The sequence below is a fragment of the Drosophila montana genome, unplaced genomic scaffold (genome assembly GCF_035044405.1).
Source record: "Drosophila montana isolate Dmon_TW-CO22-7 unplaced genomic scaffold, ASM3504440v1 contig_1505_1, whole genome shotgun sequence".
NCBI lineage: Eukaryota > Metazoa > Arthropoda > Insecta > Diptera > Drosophilidae > Drosophila > Drosophila montana.
This window is the reverse complement of record NW_026996452.1, coordinates 3,616,860-3,639,045: the sequence shown is the minus strand read 5'-3', so window position 1 is coordinate 3,639,045 and position 22,186 is coordinate 3,616,860. Positions and strand designations below refer to the sequence as shown.

The window sequence follows — 22,186 nt, the reverse complement described above, 5'->3', positions numbered from 1 at the left end:
TACATATATATTATATTCGATATGTTTCTGAGCATAACAATACTTTTTGTTTACTTTTTGGTCTTACGCAATCTTCAATAATATGCAAAAGAAAATTGTTTGAGATATGCAAATAGAATGACTAAGTTTTGCTTAATGTTTTCTATGTTTGCTATATGAATTGTTAATCTGATTACGATCAAGAGAGGTTTTTTATTACATATTTTATAGTACATTCCGCAAGGGTATCTATAGGGCGCCAACGTGAACTTAAACAAGTAAACTAGCTATAAATGCCAAACTTATTTATTAACTCAAATTCATAACTCTGTAATTTGTCATATTTTTTGAACACATCAAATTATAATGTAAACAATAAAAAAAAAAAAAACCTATGGAAAATGTCTGCTTTGGAACAGCTTAAGAAAGTCACGACCATTGTCGCCGATACGGGTGACTTTGATGCCATTAATGTCTATAAGCCGACGGATGTGACAACAAATCCATCGTTAATCCTGAACGCCTCAACTATGGAGCGCTATAAGCATCTCGTACAGAATGCCGTCGAATATGGTAAGCGTAAGGAGGATACGCTGGAGAATCGTGTCGCGGAGGCAATGGATTATTTGTGCGTATTATTTGGTTGTGAAATTTTAAAAATTGTGCCCGGTAGGGTGTCCACAGAGATAGATGCGCGTCTCTCATTTGATACGACACAGAGCGTGGAGAAGGCATTGAAATTGATTAAATTGTATAAATCGTTTGGCATACGGAAAGAACGTATTCTCATCAAATTAGCCTCAACCTGGGAGGGCATTAGGGCGGCCGAAATTTTGGAAAAGGAGTATTTCGTACATTGTAATCTAACGCTTCTCTTCTCCCTTGTTCAGGCTGTTGCCTGTGCGGAGGCTGGCGTAACATTAATCTCGCCGTTTGTGGGCCGAATTCTGGATTGGCATATCGCAAATACGGATACGAAAAGCTTTGAGCCCAACGATGATCCGGGCGTTATATCCGTACGAAATATCTATAACTACTATAAGAAAAATGGTTACAATACCTCAATTATGGGCGCATCTTTTCGAAATACGAGCGAAATCAAAGCATTAGCCGGCTGCGATCTGCTAACGATTAGCCCAGCTCTGCTGAAAGAATTGGAAGATGATCGCGGTGAGGTGCCCGTCCAATTGTCTGTGTCGAATGCCAAAAAGCAAAATATCAAGCAAATTTGCCTTTTTGAGAAGAAATTCAGATGGTTAATGAACGAAGATGCCATGGCCAGTGATAAACTAGCTGATGGCATTCGAAAATTTACATTAGATACCGTGAAGCTGGAGAATTTAATTCGTTCTTTCTTCTAAGAAATTAGTCTAATACACTTTTGTCAGAGAGCTCAATGCTCAACGCATCGACCTGTGCTTACAAATTTCAATTTGAATATGGAAAATGTGGCATCAAAATAAGTTTGTGGAAATATATAAGCTTTTTTTATGAAATGACGCACTTTTTTTTAGAATAAATAAAATTTAAGATGACTTTTCTTTTGGTTTTTATAGCTATTCAACCTCATGCCAAAAATTGTATTAAAAATGGTCACAACTTTTTGAGGATTTGGATTTTTTTGTTTCTCTTTTTTCCACAAATAAAACCTATTTAATTGCGCATAGCTCTGTGGCTCGGTAATTACATAAGCACACACATATATCTATAACTATTATTTATAACACATTGATATGATAATAATTTGTTTTCAAATATGATAGATTTGTGGTACAACATATTTAGCTGTTATAAACACTCAGATATTTGTTGTTGAATATACATAAGGGCTTCTAAGTGTCGCCCAACTCGCTACCAAATTGTACTTCAATTTCCTATGCTTAGCTTAAACTTAGCCCTAAACATTCAACTTAAATACTCTCTCTTTCTCTCTATCTCTTTCTTTGACTCTTTGCCATCATGGTCTTGAGTAGTTGTTGCTTAAACCCTATCGAATACTTATCCATCTATATACAACATTTAGTTCTAGCTTAGGCATAACTTTTCTTTCTCTAGCGTTTAGCTTAAAATCTCACATAGCTAAAATCATTTGGATTTGGCGCTGACGTCACTATTGACCCGCTTACCTCTTCCTCAACAGCCGTGGCATATCTATTGATAGTCGCATTCTTTTCCAAACTGAAATTATCCTCTGTGGTCTTGTTGTACGTGGGATTTACAAAGTTCATTGTATTGCCCCGCTTTGGGTATTTCTTTAACACGCAGTAGGATAACTATGAAAGAGGTAAAGAAATAGAATTAAATTGATGGCTTACGACAGTTTGACAGCTGTGTTATGTGGGATATAAATAACTGTACTTACGCTTATAACAGCTGCTGCGGCTATCAGCGCCCCTATGACAATTAGGGCTATTTTGCCCGAATCTCCTTCCGTTGGCTGCGCCGTCTCCGCGACCTTGCCGCCCGTATGTGTCGCATTTCCAGTGTTTTCAGCATCTGTTGGGCCAGAGAAAAGCAAAGGGAGAGTGAGAATTGACGTTAAGTTAATTACTTTAGGTTATGTTGAATACCAAAACCGAAACCGCAACGAAAAAAAATACACAAATTAAGAATATATAAAAGTAAGGTTTATAAAGACTTTACAGACAGAAACCAATTCCAAAGTTGTTCACACAATTGTTCATTAAATAATTTTTAAAAAATTGATTTTATAATCAAGATTTACAGCATGATTTAAAAAAAAAATCTTTTGTTTAGATTACAAATATGTTTTTCTATCAACTTCAGCCTTTCTGCTGAAGATTGGCAACTTTAAAATGTTCTTTTAAAATAAGTATTGCAACAATTTTTGAAATATATTAAAAAGTATTTAATTTGTGAAGTTAAAATCGTATTAAAATTGGTTGTTAAAGAAGTTCAAAATCATATTTCAGCTGGACTCCATGACGAGTAGTTTAAGGGAACTTGTTCGGAAAATTGGTTTGCGGGGATTATTGGATTATAATTAATGATCTAGTTTATTTTCTACAATTAAGCATTTTAATAAAGATTAATCCGGGAAATATTTTATAAATTTTTAAAAATAATTAAGTTCTTTTTTAATGCGGACACGCCTCCTCTTTTGATTTGTTTTTGGTTTTTTGTTTTCGTTGTTCCGCGTGTCCAACCCGAACATAATTAAAATATCTCCTTATTTTTAGATATGCCACGAAACAAAAAAGTCGACGACATCCCGTGGCGAATGTTTCCGCTGTGTCCCTATTTCAGCCCCCTGCCCCGCCCCCTCATTTAGTTGTCAACTTTTTGTGTCACGCTTTTCGCCTTTTGTGAGGTTGTTGTTGTCTGTGCGGCAGGAAGTTGTAGGATTTTTCCGCTGTCAACATAATTCGTTTTCATATTTTCCGTTTAGAATTTGTTCAAAAGTTAAGCACGAAGCAGGCAGGACGCAGAACGCAGGACGCAGAACGCGTTCGCCTGGCAAAGGATGTGCCGCATTTAACAGCATTGCACGAACTGTCGCCTCTTCTACATCTGCCACTTGTTATTGTTCCCGCTGCTTGGTGCTGTTGTTGCTTTTGTTGTTCTTATTAATTTTTTGGTCTACAGCCTGTCATAATTTCCATGAACTGACAACTGGCCCGCCCGCTGCTGCGGATCAGCATGAGAATATGACGCATATGGCAACGCCGGCAGCAGGAATTATCATTAAAAGTTGGCACTGGCAACAGCTGCACAGCATCGATTGTTAACGGCAAAGGGGCGGTAGGGTGTGGGCGAGAGAGAGAGAGAGAGAGAGAGAGAGAGCGGGGGAGAGCGAGTTTATTTTGAGGCTGTGGCGCTACGTAGATTTTTGCAATTTATTTGCGGCATTAACAGACAGCCAAGTGGCAAAAGAAAAGCAGTTGAAAAGCTCTACGCATATTTGCCACATTAATTGCACGTTGTGTGTGTGTGTGTGGGTGTGTGTGGGTGTGTGTGTGGGTATGCTAAAATATAAGCTGCTTTCAAATGGTTTGAGGGCAGGGGCAATCATCATTTTCTATAATTTAAATTCTCTTTCAACGGCAGCTAAAAAGCTTACACAGCTGAGAAGGGCTGGCTGAAGTCGGTTAAGAAAAGATGTTCCGAAAAGGGTTTCCCCTTAAATTAAAGCACATTTGTTTTAGCTTTATGAGATTTATTGAGCGCATATGTGGTGTGCCTAAGCTCTTGTTAAAATAATCCTGTTAGACCCAAAAACACGAAAAGCTTAAGACTTTAGGATTACTTCTAGCAGAAGAAATTAAGGCGACTTTGTTTTGGATGAACTCTTGACACAGAGATATAATTTTAAATTTTTATCTATATTCAATATTTTTTCATACAAAATGATTAGAAATTTGTATAGTTTTTTGTAATTCTGAATATTTTTACTAAAAAGAATGGCGAAAATGATCTAGAAGCTTAGCGAGAATGTTTTTTTGTCATGAATTTAAGCTGTATCTGCCTTGCTTAAATTTAAATTTAGATAATTATCCTATAGAAATATTATTCGGAGAAAGTGAGACGAAAGAGATTGAAGTACATTTTGGCAAGTTGAAGGGGTTACATCATTAAAATAAAGAATATTTATTCTCCTTGACTCCTCCTGGCGAAACACATTTTGGGAACGCCTTGTAGCTGCTGTTAGGCAAATTCCTTCTTTGTTTGCCATACTTTATGTACTACCATAAATGTCATATATTATTGCTGCCACCCTAATCTAAAGCAAATGCAATTTGCCTGCTTCGCAGCACAAAACAAAGTAATGCTCCCCCAATTTTTTTTTGTGCTCGTGCGCTTCCACTTTTTATAATCCTGCACATGTGTTTTATATGGTTTTTTTTTTTGTTAAAACACGTGAGACGCAGGCACAGACGTTGCCTGCCACCAGGTGTGTGTGTGTGTGTGTGTGTGTGGGGCTCACTAACGTCATAAAAATTCGCGACCCTCGCAACGCGCTGAATAAATGAAATAAAAACGCATAAAATGTGTGGCCAGCTTCTAAATTTTTTTGAGCTTCAAAGTAAGACCAGATTAGATAAACTTAGCTACTTTTGTGGCAAATATATATATATATATATATAGTGAAATGGTATGGCAACGCTGCGCATTTAGGGCTGCCAGCCCCGCGGCAAATGGTCAACTGACCAATTGCAGCCAGCTGAAAGTCATAAAATTTGCAAACAGCTGCTGAAGCCACACAGCCACAACCTCCCCCCCCCACCTCGCCCAACGCCCCTCTCTCTCTCTATGAGCTCTGCTGCCACCCATCCTCAATTTATGTGTTGGCTATTAAAAACGCAGTCGGTACTTTCGACGGCTGCCAAGTTTATGGCGGTTCGGCGGCTCTGACTATCTGTCATGCTGTCTGAACGTATTTGCAGAACTTTGCCTGCGCTTAATTAAGCAATTTGAAGTGCGTCGGCTGGTTGGGTGAGTGGGGCTGGACGGGGGCGGGGCGGCTTCGTTGTGGCTAAAGAAAAAGTAGCACAAACCGCTAATTGAAATTGCAGTTATGGCCGGTATGCTTGTTGCCTTGGCTTGGTCATCTAATTGAAATAGCCCTTAACTAGTTTATAGTTATTTACTTGAACCACGCCCCCTGCCTGCTGACGGCCTCGATTCGCCCACACGCTCCTCGGACTGTTGCAAAACTTTTGCCAAAGCACTCAGCACTTGCTGCTCGTCCGGCCGGAGTCGCTTTAGTCCTTAAATGCTCTTGTAATTTTCTTGGAATTGTATTGCACTCGCCGCAGACCAGGCAATGTAACGGTATTTGCTTGAGCCGCTTAACGTTTGCCTCTTCTTCTACAGTTTCTCATTTTTTTACTTTTAAAACTGACGTAATTAGGCGCATTTTGTATGGGCACCCACTGCTAAGCCCCGGACAAGCAGCTGATTTGGGTAGGCATAGAAACCATCAAAGTTCTTGTCGACGAAGGGACAATGCTGGCCATGTTTATATATACATACATCAACTGTGGCCCAAGTGGAACTCAAAAGGGAAACAACAGCAGAAAATATTGAATTAAAAGAGATGTTGAAGTTTACAGCAGAAATGATTAAAGTGCTATTTAAACTTTATGATGATGATGGTAATTGTGTTTCAATGGCAAAGATTTATTTTTCCGGCAAGCAGAGTAGGTCGATGTTTAAAGTGACTTTTTCAAAATTTGTTCAATTTGTTCAATTTATAATGTTGTAATTAAAGTGAAGCAGAAAATTATATAATTTTATATCAAATTAAAAAGTTCATAGACTCGTTCTGTTTGTCATTTTGCTGTCAAATTAAACATACTGTCAAATTTTATAATGTGCACATGAACTATTTGCAAGGCATATGATTTGCATGCTAAATATTAGCTGTAAAATAATGGAACAAGGGTTGCTGCCTGACAATATATGCCATGTATAAAAAAACTAGCAACACACTTAAAACAACTCGTTAAAAGCAGAAAAAAATCGAAATATAAAAATAGCTTTTACTGGGCATTTCAACATTAATAGACACTTAGGGTTGCCACTTGAAAATATGTACTCCATTATAAAAAAAAACAAATTAACGTTGGCAAAGTTAACATAAAACTATTTGTAAAGGGCATTTAAACATTAATAGAGAATACACGCAGTGTTGCCACTTGACTATATAGAGCTCATAAAATAAAAATTAGGGTTGCCATCTGAACATGTACATGGTAAACGTACCAAATAGTCTTTAATCGGCACTCAAACATTAATAGACGCTTACGGCTGCCACCTGACAAAATGTGTCTCATTATCAATTAAGAATTGGGGCTGCCATCTGACCATGTGCATGGATATGTTAATATAGAATTGTTTTTAATGGGAATTTAAACATTAACAGAGAATAGATAATCAGGGTTGCCACTTGACAATGTATAGCTCAACGAATAAAAACTAGTGTTGCCATCTGACTAAGTATATGGCAAAATATATGACAAAACAGCTTGTAATCTGCACTCAAAACATAATAGATACTTAGGGCTGCCACCTGACAACCTGTTTCATTAAAATATAAAATAAGGGTTGTCCCCAAACAATATATATCACAGACGACAGGACCAGGCAAGAGGAAGCTTGCAATAAGCAGCTTAATTTTACTTTTACAATTGCTCAAATAAATTTGACAACTCTACGATGTGTTATTGCACACGTGGCGTTGCCACATGTGCATAAAAACTTTAATATTTCGTTGACATATGACTCAAAATGAAGTACGTGCAAGTGAGCTTGTTGCTAAGGTGAGGCTAGATGAAGAGCCAAATGCTTGAGCTGATGACGAATTTCAAAATATAACAAAATGTTTTCACTTTACTTGTGTACGTATGTATGTATGTATATAGCGTATCTATTGGAAGCGCAAACAAATTGCAGCTTGAGGACAATTTGATTTTGTTTTATTAAAAGCTTGCTGACTAGCAGAAAACGAACAACATTTTATTTGCATACAACAGAAGTACAAATTTGTACGTGTCTCTGTGCTTATTTCATTTCCCGGAAATGTTGTTTATTCAAAACATTTTTGGCTTTTATGTTTTGTGCTGACAACTGCTTTAATTTTGGCAAATAGATCAAAGCATGCTCTTTGTTATTGGCACAATGGCAACAACGGCAAATGCTTTCTAATTGTCTTGATTAACTGCTATCGTGGCAATCAAATAAAATTGAAACATAGATAAATCAATGCTAGCAATATTTGGTATGCTTGTGCTGCATATTTTTGGCGAACACTGTGCTTATTTATGAGCTCTCCATATCCTGCTCATTCCCATGCCTGACAATAATTCGCAGCTGTAGGTGCTGACAGTGCCAATTTTCGAGCTGATGGATGTGCGGCTGATGCGGATGATGAATTTCTGGTTAAACTATTTGCTACACCCCTTCCAACCCTTGGCTGGCTTTTAGCTGCTGCTGTTGACCATGTCGTTTTGTGTACAATTTAATTTCATGGCGATTTGTTGAGCGACGACAACGACAACGCTTGCCGCTTGTCAGCGACAAGTCATCCAGCCAGTCAGCCAGTCAGCCAGCTGCCGCTGCCGCTGCCTCTGTCAGTCGTTCATCATCCGCACTCACATCCACATCCGCATTCGTATTCACATCCGCATTCTCATCCGCATAGTCATTGCTTTTGACAGAGTTGCCGCACAAATTGCATGCAGAATGTGCGTGGGTGTAAGTGTCATAGGGTTGTCGCTTAAGCTTAAACTGCCTTCGAGCTGAGGGGGGCGGGAGCTCAGGGAGGGGCGGCCATGGGATTAAAAGGGTAGGGCTGGCTGTTGGGGGGGGGGGGGGCAGGCGAGGTAACCATTGTTGCCATTAAACATGTCACTAGCGCTTCCTTTTTGGTGGTTTAACCCCTCACTTTGCCGCTATATTTATGTATGTTTTACGTGAAAGCACACAACATGGTTGGTCTGTGTTTGAGTCTGGTATGTGTGAGTGTGTGTGTGTGTGTGCATGTGTGTGTGTGTGTGTGTGCATTTTGAGTGATTATGTCGATATCATTGATGTTGATTTATGATGATGACATGTGAGCGTTGGCGTTGTTGAATGCATGTGTAAGAAATTGGAGTGACAAATGGCATACAAAATGAAAAGAGAGAGAGAGAGAGAGAGAGAGAGAGAGAGAGAGAGCGTATTTACATATGTGTACGTGCAGACACTCGCATTTTGTTGTCGGCGAATAATTTGTGGACATCACAATATGACATTAAGTTATGAGTTGGTATAAAAAAGAGAGAGCATTCGAGCACATATATGAATAATGATAGACGGGATTCAAAGTAAATAAAGCTAAAATAATGGACTATAATTAATGTAATCTATGGGGTAGCCATAATAGAGCTGAAATGATGGATTATAATTAATACATAAAAGGATGGATGGTCTATAATTAATGTTTTGGAATAGGACAAACAACCAACACCTGATGCTCAATGGGCGTAGTCAGAAAAAAATTATATACAAATCTTCAATTGAATTGTTTCTTTAAATATTAAAAATACTTAAAAAATTGAAAAAATTTCGAATAATATTCAAATGACTATAAAAAAAGTCAACAAAATAGGCCTTCATTTTTGTGATAAAATTTAAAGAATTTGAATTGCTAGTAGAGAGGAGAAGAGTGGAGAGAAGCCGAAAAAGTTAGCCGGTTGTACTAAATTTAATATTTACTTATTTAATATTTGAATATTGATTTTTATCTGACCAACGCACACTGAGAAAAAAGACAATATATTTGTACTAAAGTCCGCCACCTCAACAAGTAAACGAAATCGAAAAGTATAACTCATACCCTGCGCTAAGCTGGGCGCATCTTGAGGTAGATTCGCGAGTGTTGGCGACGACGTCGAGACTTTGACCCGTGTCGTAGTTGGATTTACTCGCCTCGTGGGTTTCACGGGGCGTATGCGTACTATGGAGTCAAGAGTAGGGTAGGGCAAAATTAAATTGAAATAAAATAGGAAATGAAATTAATTTAAAATAACAATAGAGCAGATGTTAAGAGCCTTAATAAGGCTCAGCTGCAGTCTCGTGTGGTTGCAGCCACCGCAACAAGGACACGTCGGCATCCAACCGCGAATGCAGCGAGCCGTGCCGGCAATTACGGCTGCTCTTGTTACATTCATGGAATGCATTTTCCAAAGTACATTTTAAGCCCCAAAACCCAGAAAATAACACCGGTAAAGGGCAAAGCTACTTACGATCTTCGACACACATCAGACCATCGGACATGAGCATAAGGCCCGTGGGGCAGGCGCAGGATATGCGCGGACTGCGCTCATTGATGCGCGGCGCCGGCAGGCAGAGATGCGAGCAGTGGCCATTAACCGCTTGGCAGTGATTAATGCCATCGGGCTGGCGATAAGGATGATACACATGGATGACCATGGGATGTTGGAGCTGTGAATGGAGAGAAGGGAGTCAAGAAGAGGAAAGGATTATCCAGTTTAGTCAAAAACTTACCATATGCACAGCCGTGATGGGCTCCACACCCTCGCCAGTAAATTTGTTGGCCTTGAAGACCGTCTGCTTGTCCCAGTCGGTCCAGTAGATGTAATCCTCAAAGGTGCTTATGGAGAACGGATGCCGCAGATACTCAGTTGAGTAGAGGATCTGTCTGCGCTGTGAGCCATCGTAGTTGGCCGAGGAGATGACATTCAGCTTGCCATCCACCCAGTAGATGCGCTTCCTCACCAAATCCAAAGTGATTCCATTGGGCCACTTCACATCGTAGTTGATGATAGTCGTGCGATGGGAGCCATCCATGCCGGCGCGTTCAATGCGCGGCGAGGCGCCCCAGTCGGACCAGTACATCCAGCCCTCGATGGGATCGAGCGCTATGGAGCGGGGTATGTCGAGCGCATCCTCGATCAAAACCTTGCCCATGTTGCCATCAAAGTTGGTCAGCTCGATGGTGCACTTGTGCGTGTCCGTGTAGTAGACGTGGTTGTATATCCAGTCGACGGCCAGGCCATCCGAGGTAACCGATGACTGCTTCAGGACGACGGTCTTCTCGTTGCCCTCATCGATCGGCGCCTTGTAGATGCTCTGCGTGGTGACATCGCTCCAGAAGATCATGCCCGTGCGGAACACAAAATCCAAAGCTGTGGCCGACTTCGTATTGTTCACAATTGATGTGATTTCCATGTGATCCAGCGAAATCTTGCGTATGTCTTGGCGACGCGCCAACAGGAGAGAGGCGTGTCCCTCTGTCGCCTTGCAGCGTGTGTGATTGCTCGAATCGCGCATATAGCCCGCCTCGCATTCGCACTTAAAGCTGCCGATTTCATTGACACAGATCTGGGAGCAGACGCCCGGCTCTTCGCACTCATCGATATCCATACAATGGTGGCCATCGCTGGCTAGCTTATAGCCCTCGTGGCATTCACAGCTATAGCCCACCGGATGATCCACGCAACGATGCATGCAGCCACCATTTTTGGTGTCGCACTCATTAATGCCACACTTGCCCGCCGGCTCATCCTCGCCGTCAGGGCAATCCTTGCGCTTGTCACATACCTTATCCAGGGGAATGCATTGACCGCCACCGCATTCGAACTCGCTGGTGGCGTTGCAGCTCTTGATTTGAGCTGACAAATGACAGTCGCGTTCATCGCTGCCGTCCGCACAATCCGCCTGCCCATTGCAGGTTAGATGGCCGGCAATGCAGCTGCGATCGCCGCACTGGAACTGATCCGGCCGGCAGGTGACATTCTTGCAGTTGGCGACAAGCTCATCATCGCCATCGGGGCAATCGAGGTCTCCATCGCAGAGCCAGCTGTGGTGCAGGCAGGTAATGCGATCCTTGCACTGAAACTCATGCGGCAGGCAGGGCGTTACATTCTGTCCTAAGATGCCGCAGTTCTGTGGCAGTGTGAGGGAGAGCGAAAGAGAAAGAGAAAGGGAAGGTGTAGTCAATGAAATTGCCTGTCTGCTGTGCGTAGTTGGTTTAAAATGCATTTTGCATAGCGCCTGCCAAAGGAAAGTTTACTTGAAATGTGCCATAAAATAGCAGCTACTACACAGTCAGCTCTGCCACACACACACACACACACACATATATATATATATATATATGTATATACACTCTCTTGCCTCGGCGCCATTGCTTGCATATCTTTTGTTGCATACTTTTTGGGGGCTGCTCATCACATTCTTTTCATACATAGTTTTACATTTTTTATGTTTTTTTATATATTTTTTTTTTGGCAAGCAATTTTAGACATTGGCTTCCCCCTTGACTGGCAACAACAAAAGCAGCGCGTCGCACACGTAAATGTTTATGGCAGCAGTTGCCAGCGTCAAATGTTGACGGCGCCGTCACCAGTGTTGAGTAATGCGCGCGTGTTGCATAATTTATGTTGCCTTGTGAGAACATGAATATATATATTTATGAATATATGTATTGTGCGAGGGCTGTTTGGCAAGTCTGGCAAAGTTCTTGCATGCAACTTTTGCATCCATCACAATGGTTTTGTGGACTCAAGATTTGATTTTGTGTATGTATGAAAATTCTAAAGTATTATTTATAGATATTCACTATATTAGTTGGCAAATAGTATTAGCAAATAGGCTGGCAGGTCTATGGAATTAAAGCATTTAAATCATTTTAATTTTATAGGACAGAAGGTCTATTTTATATGGCGAATATTTTGATAAACCTATCGAATTTTAAGTTTAGAAATAAATGAAATAAATGTTTAAAATTATTGCCAAACATTTAATAATTATTGCTATTTAGCGTATATATAATATTTATTTTATTTTATTTTAATTATCAATAAAGTATGTACCGCTAACCAAAGTTTTGAGGCAACCCTCGTACTTGTGCTTTGTGTATGCCAGCAGTTAAGTTTGCTTTTAACTAGTATAATAGACTAAGAAAACTTACGCGCTCATCGCCGCCATCCGGGCAATCCGGTTCGCCATCGCAGACCCAACTCTGGCTTATGCAGGCATCATTGCTGCAGGTGAACGATATGTTCTTGGGGCATACAACTTTGGTGCAATTGAGCTCATCGCTGCCATCGCCGCAGTCGTCATCGTGATCGCAGACCCAACGCTGCTGAATGCAACGGCTGTTGCGGCAGGTGAACTCATCGGAGCGACAGGTGGTATCTGGGTTACAATTGGTATATGTATATGTTAGACAGTGCGTATGTGTGTGTGTGTGTATGTGGGGAATGAGAGCTGGGAGGATTTAGCTGGACTGTGCTTATGACAATGAGTGCTTATGTTAGCATGAGCTCTATGGTTAGCTAAAGTAGAGAGTTAGGTAAACAACAAGCTGAGAAAGCCAAAGCCAACAACAAAAATAACAACTTAAGCCGAAATATGCGGGACATAACTCAACAAAACCAACACCATTATAAAAATTGCCAAAGCAACGCGCCAAGGGATAAAAACCAACGAGATTTGTTGCCAACAACTACAAAACTACAAAAACAACAAAATATCTAACAAAGGCATTGCAAACCAAAGTGTGTAGCTGCCTGTGCGTGTGTCTGTGTCTGTGTTTGTGTGTGTAAATATTTGTGCTTTATTGCATGTGTATTGTTGAGGTAAGTATTACACAATTCTTGTAGCAATGTGTAGCATACTTATGGCCAGCAAGATGAAGTATGTACACACACACACACACACACACAAACACGCACACAGGCGCAACTAAGCACAGTACAACAACCAGAGTTTTAGTTACAGCTTACAAACAGTTACAGTTTAAGATTAGAAATTTTCGAAATATGGCTTACTGCACGTGGCCTCATCGCTGCCATCGCTGCAATCTTTGTTCTGATCACACATCCAGGCAAGTGGTATACACTCGCCGTCGCCGCTCTTGCAGGCGAACTCATCCGGTGAGCAGGATTTGCTCTCTGCAATAAATACAAATAGATGGCGTAGAAAAATATGGTGTTAGTGTTTAGACATGATGACAATATGCTTATGCGTACACCCGATCAGATATACTGATTTTTATGGCTAAGTTTTTTAGCCCAGAAAGATGTATACAAAAATTTTGTTTCTTCTTCATATTTGTGCATAAAGCTGACAACTTGCTTAAAATGTAAAATATATAAATTTGTGGTTCCTGTTTTCAGAACTAAAAAAAGGAATATGGTTCATATATAAATATTTTTCAGTAAGAAATGAGAATCTTTTAAGAAAATATTTGAATATGTTTTACCTTAAAGAAAAACAGTTATGTCGATATATATAAACAAGAAAGAGGGTAAAATCTGCTTTGAAAAAATTCAATGAATTCAATACATTTATAAAATATAATGTGGGAATGCCAACCTGCTTATATATACAATATACATGTATTCATTCGAGCTTTTGGTCATATTTCTCGAATCATATATAATGTAGATATATGTAGATCTTTTGATTAAGAATTGTTCATGTGCTTAGAATACATTCAAATTTAAACATAATTTAAATTTTAATAGGCCAAAATATTCCAATTGCAAGCCTTACTTAATTAGAGCAAAAGTGCATAAATAGCTAATATTTTGCAGAGAGCTGCCCACCTGCTAAACGTTTTATATTATTATATATTCTATTTAAAAAACATAATTTAGTATATTTTCTTTACTAAAGAAAATATATGATTAGCTGTCAAATTGGCTTGCCCAGCAAAACAAAACAAAATAATAAGAAAACCCATTCAAATTTTCCCACACTCAGTAACGAGCAGCAAAATGGCTGTAAAAATTGCCTAAAGATAAGCTCGGTAAAAATTTCGACTCACCCCAAAATGGGTGAGTAAAAATCAAGTGCCTGATAAACTGCGTTACAGCTCTTGTTTATATGCACATACATATATATGTCGAGTGGCTTCTAACTGTCTGCCTAATGGCGTTGCTGAGTTAAATCTTTGATTGCTGCAGCAGCGGCACATTACTGGGCGTGTTTTTGGGGCAACGCCTTAAAGCATGCAACAGAGTTAAGTCAAGACGTTTAATGCCTGCTTCTCGCCTGGCATTGTAATTAAGTTTATAAGAAGCAGCAGCAGCAGCAGTAGCAGGAATTCAAGTCCAATTGTGGCTCGCACATGCCAGGCAAGTAATAAACATAGTTGTCGTGCCAGCACACACAAGCACACACATACGCACACATACGCACACACGCACACGCACGCATTTAGCAATATAGGGCAACTCGAACTGAGGCTAAGCGGGCGGCATTTTATCTAGGCAGTAATTAAGACATTATCAGCCAACACTCCATAAAGTTAAAACGCACACATGCGTACACATTAAAGCAATTATCACACACAGCCAAACACACATATCCATATCCACACACACACGCATACTTATATAGGCAGCCTGTTGGCTTGAAACTTTCATTGAAGTTATGCCAGGCGTACATTCAAAAAAGCTGACAAACGAATACACACACACACGTACACGCATAAAAACGCTTGTGTTTAACCCTAAATGCGTATTATTTTTTTCGCCTTTTGTTTTTTGTTGCCTACCACTAGGCGCATGAACTGAATGTCCTTTGTTTATGTTGTTGCCTTTGCTATGGCTACGCTTGATTTTGCCTGATAAGATTATGTATTTTTTTCTATATGTGTCGTTATCTGTGTGTGTGCCACAGGCAATAAAGGCTCATAACACCACACACACATAGACACAAATAGACACACACACACACACACACACGCATATAAATATGCCTTTGCTGCTTGCTTTGTTTGCCGCGCTACCTATGCGCCAAAAAAAATCACTATGTATATATGTAATATTTTTCGCATTTTTTGCCCAACATCGTTGCAAATAAATTAATTTATTATTATTTCACGCTTTGTTGTTTGATATTTTTTGCATGTACAGCGTCTCGTATGCGTGATATGACTTAAATTGGTATTTATTGCAGCGAGCACACGAGCGTGTAATTCGGCAATACGAATTCAGAAGGAATTGCAGCTTATACCACGTGCAAGCTGAGTGTGTAGAGAGTATTTTGTAATGAAAAAAAGTTAATACGAAAATTTAATAGAGCCACTGGCAGATCTCCATGGTAAAATAAAAGCGATTAAATGCTTGAAGATTGAAGTACAATTTTCGCTGAAATTTGTGAGAAGGTTGCTTAATTTATTTCAGCTTGAGTTTGTTTGAATTTGGGCAGCGGATTTTCGTTTGTTTCGACTGAGAAGACATAAAACGCGCTCAATTTAGATCCCGTAACACATTTTGTAAGAATTTCTTTGAAGATCCTGCAACTCCGTTTGAATAAACAGAGAGGAAGCGTTTCTTATAAAGTGAAAATAGATTAGCTTTAAAAAAATGTAGGAAAATAATTGTATCAGAGCAAGGCCTCAGCCTTAACTCATGTGAAAAAAAAGTGAGGGCGTGGGACCGACAAATGTTTTTATGCCAAACATAGTCTATCTTTCGAATTATTTCGCTACTTTTTCAATTTTGTATTTTGTATTTGCTACAAACTAAATTTATGGCATGCATGAAAAAGTTAATTACGCGCAATTTTGCTAATATTGCGTATACGCAACGTTTTTATGATTTCATTAAATTAGCTATAAAGCCAGTCCGCGACTGGGACTTTTTCTATTTTCTCTTTTTCAATTTTAATGCCACTATTTTGCTGGCCACTGAATGTGGCCCGGCAGCAGCAGCGGCAGGACATGTCGGCTGACCTCAGTCCCAGTTGACGGAGCCGGTTTCAGTCTCGGCGTGGCTTCAGCTAGTATAAGCCATATAAAAATCAATTTGCTGGCTACAAAGAATGCCTCTGAGTAGCTTGAATAACATGCACACATATACACACACACAATTGCACATAACTTTTGTATTGCATTCAATAGCATTTTCTTGTTATCTGCCGCCTGCTATGAAGAAGTGGGGCTTGGCTCCAAAGTGAGTATGCTTGCAATTTGATTTTAATATTATTTAAAATGCTTTTAGTTTATGTGCCAGACGTGTAGTTGGCCAAGTGGCACACCCCATGCCTGCCGCTGGTCCCCCCCCCCTCCCCTCCCTGTCCACAACCATCACATCAAAGGCATCAAAGCCAATGAAGTTTGATGCTTTTGTTGAGCAGTTGGCGCTTTGTTTACCCTGCCGTTGCCCAACAATGACTGGCAGTTTTGCCGTCAGGAATACACAAGTCACATTGTAGTTTCCTTTTTTTTTTGCTGTATTTATTTGATAGGAGTTCGGGTCGTATGAAATCTAATAATAAAAATTTCATTTCATTTTTTTGCCGTTGCTAGAAGTAATAAATATTTAATAAACGCTCGTGCATTGAAACGGATTGATGTGTAGCAGAAAATCAAAGGAGAAGCAAGCTTTTTGATTAAAGTTCAAACAGTCCTTCATTTAATTTGAAAAAGTTCCTTCAGCTGCTATGTATTGGCAATATGATATGATATTATTTTATATGATATTTATTAAATATCCACAATTTCTTTATGTCTATTTTATTGCAATTCAAAATTTTTCATGTTTATTTTTTTCTAATAATTTGCGGCATTTTTCAGAAATTCTTGTTAATGAACCCATGGAATTCTACGTATAGGTAAGTCAAATTTAAGCTTAAACCAACTTTTCTTTTCTAATGTCTGTATTAAAGTGCTTGGTTACTTCTGGGAAATTCTTAAGAGAGAAGAGAGAGGGCAAGCTTAAAGCATAGATCAAAATACACTATGATAGATTTGCATACTTAGGTGTAGCTCTTTTTTACCCTTGCAGAAGGTATTAAAATTTTGTCTTGAAATGTGTAACGCATATAAGGAGATGTCTCCGAACCCATAAAGTATATATATACTTAATCAGTATCAACAGCCGATTCGATATAGCCATGTCCGTCTGTCCGTCTTTCCGTCCGTCCGTTTGTCCGTCTGTCTGTTTTTATGCGAACTAGTCTCCAAGTTTTAAAGCTATCATATAGCCGCCATAGGAACGTTCGGTTGAAAAGTAGATTCTTTTATGAAAAACTTTTTCGTTTATCAAGGTATCTTGATCAAACTTGTCATTTCTTAGTTTTATTAATGCTCCTATCCTATTATCAAAATCCTATCAACATCGGACAACTATATCATATAGTTGCCATAGGAACGATCGGTCGAAAATTGAGTTCTTGTATGGAAAACTTTTTGTTTCTCAAGATATTTTGACCAAAATCGGCATTAACTAGTTTCCCTGTGCTTCTTAGATACGGGCAAAGCGTTATGAGCATTATGAAAATGTTATAATTTCATTTTCGTCACGAGCTTTACAAAATGCTTGACATTTCGCTCTACATATTTTTTAGCAGATTCTATAAACGATATCTAGAAAAAGTTCGCGATTGTCTGTCAAACAAAATTTCGTTTAATATTTGTATATTTTTTTTGTATTTTTTTGGGGGCATGTTAAACTTCAATTAACATTCACAGCGTGGCCAACGATATAAAAATTCAAACAAAAAAAAAAAAGAAATAGGAAAAAATTATCGTTGAAAAATACTTTTTTTCCGTAGCGCATAAAAGCCATAAAATGTCACACGTGTTCAATGGCGGGAGCTGAGTATCCGGCAGTGCGAGTATCCTGTGAATCCTGTGTGCATGTTAAATTTTTGTTAAGCCGTGTCCTGCCTGTCGTTTGGCAGAATATAAACCACAGGCACACAGTTTGCGCGCGATTTTCTTTTCTTTTTTTGATTACCCAGTTTTTATTTCAGCAGCCCGCTGATGAGTTACGAGTGGATAACATCATAAAAATCTCATCATTTTTTTGTTTCAATTACAGCGCGGACGCAAAAAAAAAATTAAATTAAGTATAATAAAAATACGAAATTTTATGCGGCATATATATATGTTAGTTAGTTGAATGCGACACAGACTATAAACTGCTAAATAAGTTGCCTCGAAAAATGGTGCGATAAAAACAAGAGTATGCTATGATAGGCAAGTAGCACGGCGCCAACTGGAAGATATCCTGTAAACTGGCCTTAATTAACCTGGAGTTTGTATTTCGTGCTACATTTCAGCCATTGGTTTCTCAAGTAACTCTTGTATCTATTTGCCGATCGTTAGAAAATTTTCAGAATAAATGGACAGCATGTTAAAGTGTGCTTATGCCAAATAACAACAAGATATCTTCACATTTGCGCTAGTTATAGGATTTTCAAGATTTGCGTGGATGTATAAGAAAAAGTTTTCCCTCTGTTCTACCAGTAAAATGTGTTATATTATAAGCTGTTATAATGTTTAACAGAAATGCATGAGATTGCCCATTTATTGTGACATACAGACGCATTAGCTTTATATACCCCACTATTATGCACCTTTATGTATACAGGGTATTTGAGATTGGAGCTTGTAACAGTTAGCGAGGCTTGTTAATGCATAAATACAAATTATTATCGCTTGATGCGCACATCACGTTGTTTTGCCTGGGCCTTTGACGTTAATTTATGGACAAGTAGGGTCAAGTTTTGGGCCCAACCAAGCCATAAAGTCTGAGATACATGGGGTTTATACATGGGAAGGGGAGGGGGGGGGATATACATGGCATGCATTGAAATAAATAGCATGCTTTAAATGCGAGCCTTTCAGTTATGAAACCCATTTATGCGTTAGGGTGAGCTTTTTTTTTTTAGTGGGGCAGCGTAAATCCTCCGGGTTAGTAGTGGGTATATGCAAAGGTGGCTATAACTTTCGCTTACGACACTCCAATTCGTCGGAACCATCGCGACAGTCGGGTTCGCCATCGCAGATCCAATCGCGCGGCAAGCACTGCTCCCCATTGTGGCACTTGAACTGGTTGCTGGTGCAAAAATTGACTGCACAATGCAAGCTGAAATATGAGCTACCCAATCGCCATATACAATATAAGGGTAATACTTACTGCACTGACTCGACGCCTCATCCGAGCCGTCGGCACAGTCGCTCTCACGATCGCAGCGCCATTTGTTGGGTATGCAGTTGCCGTTATTACAGCGGAACTGTTCTGCGCCGCAAGTGGATTCTGTTTGAAAAAAAAAGAAGAGAGAAAAAATATATGTATATTGAAAATCTTTGCTTTCGATATGGAATTCAATTTTGCATAGCTTGCGGGTGCTAATAATATATGAGAAATGGGTCAAAAAAGCGAGTACTACTCGCGTAGTGCACTTGACCATACCCTGTAAATGGTTTTAAAATATTTTATTTGAAACATATTTTATATTCTCTTGATCTGACTACTTCACAGCTGTGGAATGACTTAAGGGACTTAGATAACTCTTATAGGTAATTTGTATATATTAAGTACCAAAAATCAAACATTATTTCAGGTATAATAATATTATTTCGTGGGTATCTAAGACTGCGTATGCATACCCCAATTTGGAGTCTCTAGCTTTAGCAGTCTCTGAGTTCGCTGAGGTCATAAAATGGCTGGATAGATACACATATGAAAGACTTAGCTAGATGAACTTAACAGTTGAGAGAAATAAAAACATTTATTATTCGATAAGGTCTGAGTGTTATAGAAATTTGTACAACAATTTAATAGCCTTTATCACCCATCTTAAATAATAACAGGGTATGAAAGTACTGATAATGGTTGCTACTAAAACTGTGGGGAATATGGGCATTGAAAATCTACTTTTTATGCATCAATAGGTTTCTGTGTCAAAAATAAATGTGATTTTTATGTTGCGGGCTGTGTTGCTGCCACAGGCAACAAAAACTTGCCACTTGCTGTGTGTGCGTGAGTGTGTGTGTGCCGAGTGTGTGTGTGTCTGTGTGGATTCTTGCTATCAATGGCTACCCCTTCTTTGGCAGGACTTTTGTTTTATGCCAGCATGGCAAAAAAAAAAAGAAGTTTAGTTTTACTATTTTATGGTCATTTTATTTTATGACTTTGCTCGTTTTGCAAACAACATTTTCGACAGAGTTTAAAGCTTTTGCCAGAAGGCAATCAAAAATTTCCAAACTTCTGCAGAGCAACTGGCAATAAGTTGGCTAACGGGGTCTGGAAAATGCAATTAGAAGATCAAATCATATTAAATGATCAGAATATTGAATCGAGTCTCAGATGTGTGTTAAGTTGTGCCAAAATGCATACTAATGGGAACAAGTGGGCTTAGCATAAAAATAAAGGCTAAATTGAGGGCTTATGTAATTTTTAGCTCTACATAAAGTTAAACCTTTTAAAGAGGTTACAAAGTGATTTAAAATTCCACAAAAGTGACACATAAATATATAGTAGACGCTATTTGAGTTATGTTGCAATTAAAGTGATATAAATCCATTAGCATAACTACAAATAGAACCGAAAACTTTGTTAAAACTGCAACAAAGTTCATAAAGTACTCAGTACTCAAGATATCCTAAGAGTCGACCCGTATAATTTAGTCAACTCCCCGTTGGAGAATGCTACAAACAACTAGCTGAACGAATATTTCTAAATTTTTGCACAGTGTTCTTTTATTTTTATCAACTTAATGTACTTTCCTCTCCCGGGACAGAGTGTTGCAACTCATCTGCATATTGCTGGCTAAAATGTTGCACCTTTTAACTGTGACTGCACTCAATTTAACGCCGTTACTCAAATGAATGCGCCCTCGACAGACATTTGGAATTCGGTTGAGCTTTAAGTCCAATGATGCCCCAACTACAACAACATGCAGCGGCTGCGGCAAGTTGCTGCGTGCCACAAGCCCATCTTCTGCCCCAGCCCCAGCCAAACAAGGTCCTGGCTGGAGCCATAAACTTTTGCGCAACTTTTGTGTGTGTTTCGCCAGCGATTTCTCCACCATTCCGCACTGCGAAAAATGCGCATCACGTTCTGCGTTTGGGGACTGGCAACGTACCCAACGTGTTTACCTAGCAACGGCATTTAGCGCCGACATTAAACAAGGATTGGGTCAGAAGTCGGGAGTCAGCCAGTAGCTGGGTATCTGTCGCTCAAAAATCTCGTCTAGTTTTTAATGACCAGCGCCAACTCGGGCTTGTGTGGCATGGCATGGGACTTTTAGTTGAACATTTTTGAAATTAATTAAATTTTCATAATTAAGTTGTTGGGTGAAAAAATGTTGATAACACTATGCTACGGGGCTTTTTTTTTGTAGACTTTTGAAGCTACATATCACATTTTGAAAGCATTCTTTATGGAATTTCATATTTTCTGTTTAAATTTAAATGTTTTTTATGTCAATGCATACCTTACTTAAATCTATTTAATTTATTCAGATTTTTTTTAAATTTTAAAATAAAAAATTTTTTTTAAAACATTTTCAATCGATTTACGTAAGTTTTTTCAATCTTAAAACATTGCTTTACTTTTGTTTTGTAATTTTTTTTTTTAAATTATATTAATATTTAATAATATATAATTTGTATAATTTTACGATCAAAATATTTATTATTCATATGCAGTTTCTTCTTCAATTAATTTTTGTTCTGTTTATGTTAATATTTTAACGGAATTCACACATATCTTATTAAATTATAAAACATTGTTTTATTTGTATTTCTTTTGTTTTAAGCCATTAAAATATAATTTTAATTTTCGTTTAATTCCATTTATTAATTCTATGCAGTTTTTTAATTCATTTTTTTTTTTTAACATTTTTAATACATTTAATAGAATAGATAGTTTTTTTTTATTTTTATATTTTTGAAGTCTTTTGTTGTTGTCAAGTGTTGTCCAATTTGAAA

The 22,186-nt window shown here is 38.6% G+C and overlaps 2 protein-coding genes across 11 annotated transcripts in view; one reads left to right on the top strand and one right to left on the bottom strand.

Annotated features, from left to right (window-relative positions):
- Positions 1-22,186, bottom strand: part of LOC135435605 (low-density lipoprotein receptor-like) — a 47,909-nt gene that overhangs the window by 2,631 nt on the left and 23,092 nt on the right. For 3 of the 10 annotated variants that reach the window (XM_064692791.1, XM_064692781.1, XM_064692772.1), the window contains exons 3-10: positions 19,389-19,508; positions 13,281-13,403; positions 12,419-12,645; positions 9,991-11,391; positions 9,729-9,927; positions 9,320-9,439; positions 2,342-2,475; positions 2,106-2,252 (exon numbers count right to left, since the gene is read on the bottom strand). In XM_064692791.1, coding sequence (XP_064548861.1) covers positions 2,106-2,252; positions 2,342-2,475; positions 9,320-9,439; positions 9,729-9,927; positions 9,991-11,391; positions 12,419-12,645; positions 13,281-13,403; positions 19,389-19,508 — 2,471 coding nt within the window. Of the gene's footprint in view, positions 1-869; positions 2,253-2,341; positions 2,476-9,319; positions 9,440-9,728; positions 9,928-9,990; positions 11,392-12,418; positions 12,646-13,280; positions 13,404-19,206; positions 19,324-19,388; positions 19,509-22,186 lie in introns of those variants that run through there. The other 7 variants (XM_064692756.1, XM_064692812.1, XM_064692764.1 and 4 more) reach the window with 4 other exon arrangements.
- Positions 330-1,475, top strand: LOC135435667 (probable transaldolase). Its single transcript, XM_064692833.1, has one exon. It carries the CDS (start codon positions 381-383, stop codon positions 1,338-1,340), a length of 960 nt encoding a protein of 319 aa, XP_064548903.1. The 5' UTR covers positions 330-380; the 3' UTR covers positions 1,341-1,475.